Source organism: Phyllostomus discolor, chromosome 9 (assembly GCF_004126475.2).
Source record: "Phyllostomus discolor isolate MPI-MPIP mPhyDis1 chromosome 9, mPhyDis1.pri.v3, whole genome shotgun sequence".
Taxonomy (NCBI): domain Eukaryota; kingdom Metazoa; phylum Chordata; class Mammalia; order Chiroptera; family Phyllostomidae; genus Phyllostomus; species Phyllostomus discolor.
In genome coordinates this window covers 37,660,108-37,669,394 of record NC_040911.2, presented here as the reverse complement: position 1 = coordinate 37,669,394, position 9,287 = coordinate 37,660,108, and the positions used below count along the sequence as shown (strand labels likewise).

The following is a 9,287-nucleotide window of genomic DNA, read 5'->3' as shown; positions in this document are numbered from 1 at the left end:
ATAACTTTTGTATCATTACTTTGAGAGAAAGGGGAGTAGTTTGCACTGTAACAGAACTAACCCTTTCCATCTCCCAGACATTGAAAAAACCAAAAACCCTCATTTTATCAATATTTCTATGCTTCAACTTAGTCACAAAGCTATAAATCATGTAAATTAGTACTGCTCTTTGAACCATAAGTCATTATGGAAGCTGAAGTGGCCAAAAGAGATCATAAGGACAGACTCAAAGTAAGAGCCGAGGGGCAGAGGCAGTGTTCTGCCAGAGCAGTGAACTGGGGAAATGAAAACTTCAGCTCTGCTGGGTTGTGATCTGGCTGTCCAGTCACTCAAGGTCATTCATCTCAGCAAGGGGAACTAGCTGCCTGGGCCCCTGCCATTCAAAGTCATTCACAGTTGGACTTGAGGGCCACCTTCTGCAGACAAATCAGGCATCCAGAAAAGTGTTACCAGTTTCCTAATGAAATGGTTTCGATGGTCATGAAGCCCTGGGTAGAACTATTTTTTCTCATATACATTTTTTATTCAAATGACCGATCACTACAAATTCAAGTACTTCAAAAGACTGCTCCAAGACATCATTTCTTTAGTAACATACTTCCTCCATCCCACTTATTCAAATATTTGAATGCTTACCTATGTAACTGAGTAAGACAGGAAGGAATATCAGTCCATGAGTGGCTCCCAGTAACACCATAGCTAAATACATCCTGAAGTAAAATATCTGGAAAATTTGAGACTTGGCAAAGGCCAACACCACAATCCCTCCAAATTTAGTAAGTGTGATTCCACTGAATACCTAAGAGAAAGATGGCATTAGAAACTGCTTTGATCAAGTATAATGGACCATTTCCTAATAAAGGTATTAATAGTTAAGGTCAAAAGTCACTGGGGACTGAACCTTGGCTTTCAGAGTTACTGCTAGGCAGCATTATGTTCTGCTTAAACTTGTATTTGCTGCTTATGAGTCTGAAACAAAAGGTATTATAAGGATAAAAGCTATATATTCTGTGTAGATACTGTTCTGTCTCTAAACATACTTCTCTGTTCTCAGATGAAAACTACTTTAAGTATAGAATTGTTATGAAGCAGTTTTAGTTGTTCCTCTGTAACAATAGTTAGTTGATTGGCTGGACTAGGATGTAGCTGAACTAAAGAGATTCTCCAGACATCAACTACAAATTGCTCACTGTGCTCTTGCTTTTTCAACACATATATCTGGCCTGTGTTTTATATTTTTTAAGATTTTATTTATTATTAGAGGGAGGGGAGGAGAGGGAAAGAAACATCAATATGTGAGAGATCACATCGACTGGCTGCCTCTCACCCACCCTCAACTAGGGACCTGGCTTCTAACCCCAGCATGTGCCCTGACTGGGAATTGAACTGGTGACCTTTTGGTTTGCAGACCAGTGCTCACTCCATTAAGCCACACCAGTCAGGGCTGGCCCGTGTTTTAAATGGAAAGACTTCCGGCTCTCTCAAATCCCACTTCTCTGTCCCACCTGCTTTGGCCATACTCCCGCCTACAAAAGGATTTACCAACAGAACAGTTCTGGTGATTTCAGGATATAACTATTTCATGAATTGCCTGAAATCTTACCAAAGGATACAAAGTCATTATTTGGGACAGTGCCTTTTTCCTACTGAATTTTTAAGTTCCTTCTGAGAAACACGCGCTTGCTGAGCTGGTCACTTTACACTGAGATTTCTGCCAGAGTTACTTACAGAACTGCCCATGTGGGAGAGCGCCTCTTCTGCACGTTCCACGCGGCTCCCCTTTGCGCTCACGGTGAACGCTCTCGTTATGTGGCTGCAGAACTCCACGGAGATGCCACAACTCTGAAAGCAAGTGCTTCCTTTACAACTGGCCTTTTCCAGCTGAAACCATAAGCAGCCACCCCTTTACCAGGGAGAGGGGCCCTATGTCCTCTTTGCCATGCACTATAAAGCCCCCACCCCACCAATGTCAGTGTCAGGAACTCGTGGAGCCCTCTGGGAGCAGCACCCAGTGCTCCAGTTTACACAACACATTTTGCTTTTATCAGGGGACGCTGCAGGAACCTCTTAAGGGTAACCCGACACACTGTCATTGTTTCTGCAGTTGAGCCTCAGTGCCACTCCCCCTGAAGCAGCGGTCATGTCTGAAGTACGGGCGTACTGTTTCTGTTTTCTGTTATACCTTCTTGAATGCTCACATCTTTAAGACTAATCATTAAAACGCATCTGACAATTGCATGGGAAGCAAAAGATAACGGTCAGAGAATTCCATCAGGGATGGGGCAATTTTTCTAAATGAAATGTGGCCACCTTGCTGTTATTAGACTAAAACATTTTTTTGCAAACCCTTTAGAATAATAAAGGCAGGATGCCCAAGTTAGAACATGAAATCACATTTTCACTGTTAGTGTAACATCCAGCCCCAGCTCCATCCAGCCCTCAGCCCCACCTCTCCATGTGTCCGATGAGCAAGGGCAGGACTTTGTCTGTTATCCCCAGAAACGATTCACAGGAATGTGACACAGGCATTAGGGGCAAACCGAGTGGGCCAGGACTCACCATGACCAAGTTGACCAGGGAAACCGCGTTCAGGCTGATGCCCCACAGCCACATGACGCCAAACATGTTGACCAGGATCATGGCGATGGTGACACACATGATCACCGCAGACCACAGTTCACAGCCCAGGAGAACCACGGTCACCAAAAAGATGGCTCCCAGGGACACACAAAGGTTAAAGATGGTGTCGTCAATAATGGTCAGGTACTGTTCGTAGAAGACATAGAACACACTGGGGCGGAGGGAGAAGACTGCGTTAGCGCACGTTCTCACTTCGGGAGCTCCTCCCTGCACCCTTCGGCAGACGTGCCTTGCAGGCAGCCTCCGTTTTTCAGCAAGACTCCCACAGTGACTCAGCTGGGCCTGTGACTGACCGCTGACACCCACGGGAGTATTTCATATAAAGTTTTTGTTCATAATCCCAGTCTATTCTATGTATAGGCAGTTACAGAGAATATTTCATGGTATTTTGAAAGAAAAAAGTCCTGATCTACCCTGAGAATTACCTCAGGCCAAATGGGGTCTGTGAAGAGCCTGAGAATTTCTTTCTTTTTCTGCAAAGTTAATCAGCTCTCTCTAGGAATTCGGACCCCACTAGCCAGAACAGGTCAGGAGTCCTTTAAGTGAGATCATAGCGGTAAGGAAAAAAAGCTCGCTTGTTTCTTCTACTTTTCTGTATTTTTCAAATTCAGTATTCTATAAGTAATATTTATTTTTATAAATAAAAAAACTCAATAAGCAACAAAGAAAAATCTCCATAAAGGCACTGTCCCAAATACTCAGCAGTCAGGGGTCCCCTCAGTTACTGCCCAGGAATGTCCACTTGGCCCCCTTCATGAGGCCCAGTCTCCAGGCAGCCCCCTGCCGCTCCCACCACCCCCAGCCCCCGGGTGCTGTTTTGCAGTGAGTCTCCTTTAGAGTGTGAGCTCCAGCCCAGAGGCCAAGTTTTCTCTCTCCAGCACTCAGACCTCAGTCGGTGCACCAGATTCTGGCCCTCCCTGCCCAGCCACCATCTTCCCGCACACCCTTGGTTGGTGCTTGAAACGGAAAGGTTATCAGCATGAAAACTGAGCAACAGCAACCCACCAAGGGACCCCCAGGGTGTGGGCCCTTCCCTTGGACGCCCTCGTCTGTACCTGTACGGGAACACACGGTAATTACTTCCTCCCTGGCTCATGGTTCTGGTGATGTTATCAGCAATGAGGCGGGCTTTTTTCATGGCATCAATGAAGTCGGCAGAGGTCGGAAGCATGGTGTGATACGTCATGAAGTATGTGGCTCCGACGCCTGTGTCGTTGTCAAGGATGTTAACTGCCGACCCGTAAGCAGCATGTCCCCTGAGAGAAGACGGTGGCGTCAGAAAGAAGGTACTTTGCAAAAACCTGTGGGATCTGAGCACTCAAGGCTACGTGACTTGTCATCTGACCCTGGGCTTGGAGGTCACACCCAGCTCTAAATTTCAGTGGCAGGGAAGGCCCTCTGAAAGGGAACAATAGATTTTAGCTTATTCTCTCCTACACTGGCTTTTCTTTACTGCTCTTGGTTTTGTTGGTGTATACTTGCTATTGTTTCTATGTCCGGCTCTGCTCACAATCCAAGTGTTTTTGTACAGAGTTTGCACAGCAGTGTTGTGTAACAGGAAGTGGGGAAGGGCAAGGGCCCTGAGTGAGACAGTCATGAGCTCGGCCTCCAGATTGGCCTCGGCCATGTATAGGCCACGGGGCCCTCGGCAAAGTAACTTAGCTGGGGCTGCGGTGTTGCCTTCTCCGAGTGGGTGTACCACCACCTACTCACAGGGCTGCATGGTGAGTTAGTGACATAATGCTGTGAGGTGCCTAGCATGGTACTGGCACGTAGGAGGCTCCCCCGAAGCGGTGGGTATTGCTTCATAAAAGCAGAATTCGCTTGGACTTGTTTTATGTAGGCCAAAACATTCAGTCTGCAAACACGCCAAGATGCAACATTCATTTCTATTTTATTTTTAGGGATAGTCTTCCCACGGTGCTTAGCATAGCTCTCAAAACACAGACGTGATGTATGTGACTAATAAATGATGGGACTCAGGTCAAATGATGTGTTCTTATGAAAAAACAGGGATGTCCAGGCTTTACCTGACACACATGTGGATGTTCATCTTTCTCCTATAAAAGCTTCTGAATCCCCCCACCCCCGTGAGTCTTATTTCTGGGCCAGATATTCTGCTTCCGTAGGTAACTGGCTGCCTGGCTATTTGAACAGGCTGGTGAGAAGAACAGTGGAGCCAAAACAATCTAAACCTCAACCTAGAATGCCATTCCCAGAGCAGAGATGCTGTCTCACTGATCCACGAACACAGCTGAACAGACCACTTCACATTCTGAAATGCTGCGTGTTCCTCCTGCCCCTCCGCCCCACTAGTAACCCATGTAGAACTCTGCACCCACTGCCATGGCCAGGAGGGCCCGCATAAGCAGAGGGAAGCCTGAGAAACAGATGCTCACGCCAGGATGTCATCAGTTGGAAATAATGCAGTTTTCTTTAAAGGTGTTTTAGAGGTTTCTTTGCTCTCATGGAAGAATCAGGAAAGGGTGAGGAGGGGGTAGAAAAGGGAACCTTTCCCATACCGCTGTTTCTACGTCCAAGCCCTCTCCTGGCTTCCCAGTGCCGACAGAACCGGGGGCATACCTGAAGGGCTCGGCGGCACTTACCCTTTGCCACACTTGGGGTTTGGGTTATCAGAGAGGAACATGGGCAGGAATCTCATGAAGTCTGCACCCTGAGGCCTCTGTTTGCCCTCTGGAGTCAGGGGCCGACATCGGACACAGGCAGGGTCAGCCACTAGCAGAAATGAGGAGAGAGGCCAAGGAGAAAAGGATGGGTGATGATATTTTACTTAAAAACATTTAAAAATATTGTTGAAGAAATTAGATGAATTCCTTTCCTGAATCGTTTTCCTTATCCAAAAGCTTCGGATAGGTGTCATTTCCATAGTCTAATATTTTTGACATACTATCTTCATTTTAGGCAGGCAACAAAAATTTTCTTCCCTGAAACATGTTTCCTGCTTGAAGGATGACCTCAACAGGTATTACCAGAGCCCAGGGTTTTCATGTTTTTATCAAGAAAACTCTAGGATGACCTCAACACTCCTATGAAACCACAGGCAACAGTGATGAGCACCTGTGAGAAACTACTGCCAGAGACCAATCGAGAGGCAACTGGTGTCATCAGGAAAAGATGAGAAACCCCAAAACTCTGACAACCAGAGCCCCCCAACTCAGCGTGCAGCCCGGAAGGGGCGGGGCCAGGAACAGGGCGGCAGTCTCTGGGGTGAGTGAGCGAGGAAGGGACGGAAGGGACGGCCGACCCGGTGTTGGCGTGTGAACAGGTGTAAATAGAGGTGAACTGCAAATGGTCTTTAAACTATAATGTTAAAATTTTTCAGAAAGAAGGGAAAGACTTGGAAAAGGAGATGAAAGTACCTGAAGCATTGCAGAACCGATCAGTGCTATTGTAGACTCTACAGCAAGAAGACTGTGGCTTAATCCAGTCGAAGTAATCATCAATCCAAGATGAGGGAGCAAAGCCTATTCGGGTACTAGTGAAAAGGAGAGGATATAGTTACTGACTTGTCCTACAAGGAGGAAGCCTTTTTAAAATGTTTTGTAATGCTTACTCGAGAACATTTTTGTCCCTGATTTTAGAGAGGAAGGGAGAGAGAGACATCTATGTAAAAGGGAAACACCGAATGGTTGCCTCCCAAATGCATCCTGACCAGGGATTGAACCTGCAACCAAGGTATGTACCCTGACTGGGAACTGAACTCACAGACTTTCAGTTACGGGATAATGTTCCAATGAACAGAGCCACAACGGCCAGGGCAGGAGGAAGGCCTTAGTTCCAGGCCTTTTTCTTGAAATCTAACTTCCTTTCTAGATTTTATACTGCTACTCAGTCAAAAGACAAGTTACATTAGCACTTCATGGAAAAAACCTTCAGAGTATAAGGCGGTAAATTAGTCCTTTAAAGGTTTGCTCAGAGAAAGCTAGATTCAGCATACATTCTGAAAAACAAATTTTCCAAGAAAATCTATCTTCAGTGAAAAATTTCCGGCCGAGCTGCCTCTGGCCGAGAGCCCCTCTGGCTGCGTCTGCTGTGGTACAGGAAGAGCGGGTACTGACTAGTTGTCCAGCTCGGCCGCTTCGTATATCTGCTGCACCAGCGAGTCGTTGTTGCAGCCCATGCCCCCGCACACCATGTTCTGCCCCTTCAAAGAAGTGTAGTCGTGCCCTTCCTCCAGGACAAAGTAGACAGGCGGGCCTGCATGCAGGTACTGACTGAGGGACTTGAAGTAATCCATCACGTAGGAGTCCTGAAAGAAGATCCAACAGGACAAAGTGAACGTTCTGTGGTGCCGAAGTGAGGTGCACATGGCTAACAGCCAGGAGGGCCAGGAGGCTCCTGGCCCACATGCTGCCAGCCCAGATTCAGGATTCCCGACACAGCCAGTTCCCCATCCCCCACCGCCCTGGAGCCCAGGGTGCTCCCCCACTCGGTTCCACCATTAGGAGGGCACCTCGCCAGGTAAAAGCTGGTCGCTCACGTGCTGGGGCTATGCCCCAGAGAGTGGTCTGAGGGCTCAGAACGCCGAGGCCCATGTTGGCAGCGCCCTGCGGCCAAGCTCACTGTGTGGGAGAGCCCTCGGCACTTGCACTTACGTGCATGCACTGACCTGAAATATCTATATGCGTGTTTTGAAAATTTATTCACCATTGGCTAAAGAAGTTAAAATTTAAAAAGTGTCTTACTTCTGGCATCGAAAGAGACTGATCCAATCCAATTTCCACTTTGTTCAGGACAGCGATGCTGAACGAGAGAACCCCCACAAACACTGCTATCTGGAATGAAAAGCGAGGTGGGAGAGTGATTGCCCGGAGCTGTAACGAGCCGAACAGCATAAACCAAGTCTTAAGCACATGAAAAATGAGACTTTTCTAAACTGAAGAGCCAGTTCAAATGACACACTAAGTAAACGAGGAGTATGGGGTAGTGGCTGAGGTCCGAGTGTCTGGGGTCTGACCCCTTGGGTTCAAATGCTGGCCTTTCCACTTACAAGTGGAGTGACCCTGGGGCAGTCACTTGACCTCTCTCAGCTTCTACTTCCTCATCAGTAAATCAGGAAAGATAAGACTTATAACACCAGATAGTTTTGTAAATTAAATGAGAAAAATCTAGGTATAATCTAAATTTTAGCCCAATATTTCCAAGACAGTACCCAATATTTAGCACAATACCTGATATCACCGGTAACTGCTGAATAAATGTTATGTATTTATTTTTTATTTATTTATTTTTTAAATTTTAATCATTGTTCAAAAATGTTACGTATTTATGTTGCTTTTACTAGAGAAATGATAGATGATCGCTGTCAGCTACATCCGGCACATAACCTATACAAACTTCTTGCTGGGTTGCTAGGATTAGGGGTCACGGGTGGTGTGGGGGCAGGAGGGGGCACACCGCAGAGGGACAGCATGAGGGAGACCACCATGGTGGTGGATCGTCACACAGGATAACATGGCACAGAGCTGGACCTGCACATGGTGCCAAGGTCAGGTTCCCGGTTCTGACATGGAACTGCAATTACGTGAGGCCGCAGGAGAAACTGGGCAAAAGGTACCTGGGTCCTCTCTGTACTGCCTTCTCAATTTTCTATGAATCTGCAATTATTTCAAAATAAAAAACTTAAAACAAATTATGGCTTATACTGTCTGCTAAAAAGTAGGTAAACATAGTTTATATATTTGTATGCATCTGCACCTGTGTTGTTGTATACATAGCTAACAGTTGTCAGAATCTCCTCCTCCAGCTATGTGGCTCACGGAAGGCGGGTGGCAAAACCCACGCTGGGGAGAAAACCACGAAAAACTACAGGGGAGTTCATACCACGATCGGCCGCATCCAGTCCTTAAGCAGAAATGGAGAGTAGGTGTTTCTGAAGAAGTGAAACAAGCAGCTCTCTGAGGCCTGGATGCTGGTTCCATCTTCAGCGCCTCTGACACAGCAGAGGATGTCCAGCCGGTTTTTCTAAGGGACGAAGAGGAACAAAGGTCGTGCCCTCTAGCTGCTTCCGCTAGACTCCAGACTCAAATGAAACAGGCTGTAACTCTGATAACAACTTACCTCTTGACGCCTAATGTCTAAGCCCAAGAGGCTCACAAAACAGGTAATCTGAAGAAGGAAGTCAATGAAGACTGCCATTCCGGCAAACAGAGAGAACGTGTGAACGGCGGGCATCATGGACAAGCCTCCTGTGAGAGAGGAAAGTGGCCATCACTCCCACTTCCAGCAGAGGGCTCTCTCGAGTCTCACGAGCCGGGTCCACAGGAACACAAGGAGCCGGAACAGGCCAGACCTAGGAGCAGATCCCACTCCCCCACCCCCACAAAGGATGCTGCAAAATCTGTGGAGGTCACACCAGAACTGGAGGAGGATCTGTAGCCCGGTGTTTTTCAGAATGGTGCCAGCACCAGAACCACTTGGGGAGTTAAAGATGTGGCTGCTGGGCCCCGGCCTCCTCCTACTTAATCAAGACAGTGGGAATTCAACCCCAATTTGTGTATTTAATAGACTCTCTGGGCAAATCTAGGTACATTAAAATTTGAGAACCACTAATATTGTCCATTTCTTATCGTACCTTCTATGCTTCACTCCAAGAGTGGGACTGCATTTTCCATCTGCTAGTGTAT

The 9,287-nt window shown here is 47.0% G+C and overlaps 1 protein-coding gene across 1 annotated transcript in view; it reads right to left on the bottom strand.

The window, feature by feature from the left end:
* NPC1 (NPC intracellular cholesterol transporter 1) overlaps positions 1–9,287 on the bottom strand; it is a 44,031-nt gene that overhangs the window by 559 nt on the left and 34,185 nt on the right. The window contains 10 exon segments of the mRNA XM_036009442.1: positions 637–799; positions 1,729–1,842; positions 2,560–2,791; positions 3,696–3,896; positions 5,247–5,376; positions 6,021–6,136; positions 6,720–6,910; positions 7,347–7,436; positions 8,485–8,625; positions 8,722–8,849. Coding sequence (XP_035865335.1) covers positions 637–799; positions 1,729–1,842; positions 2,560–2,791; positions 3,696–3,896; positions 5,247–5,376; positions 6,021–6,136; positions 6,720–6,910; positions 7,347–7,436; positions 8,485–8,625; positions 8,722–8,849 — 1,506 coding nt within the window.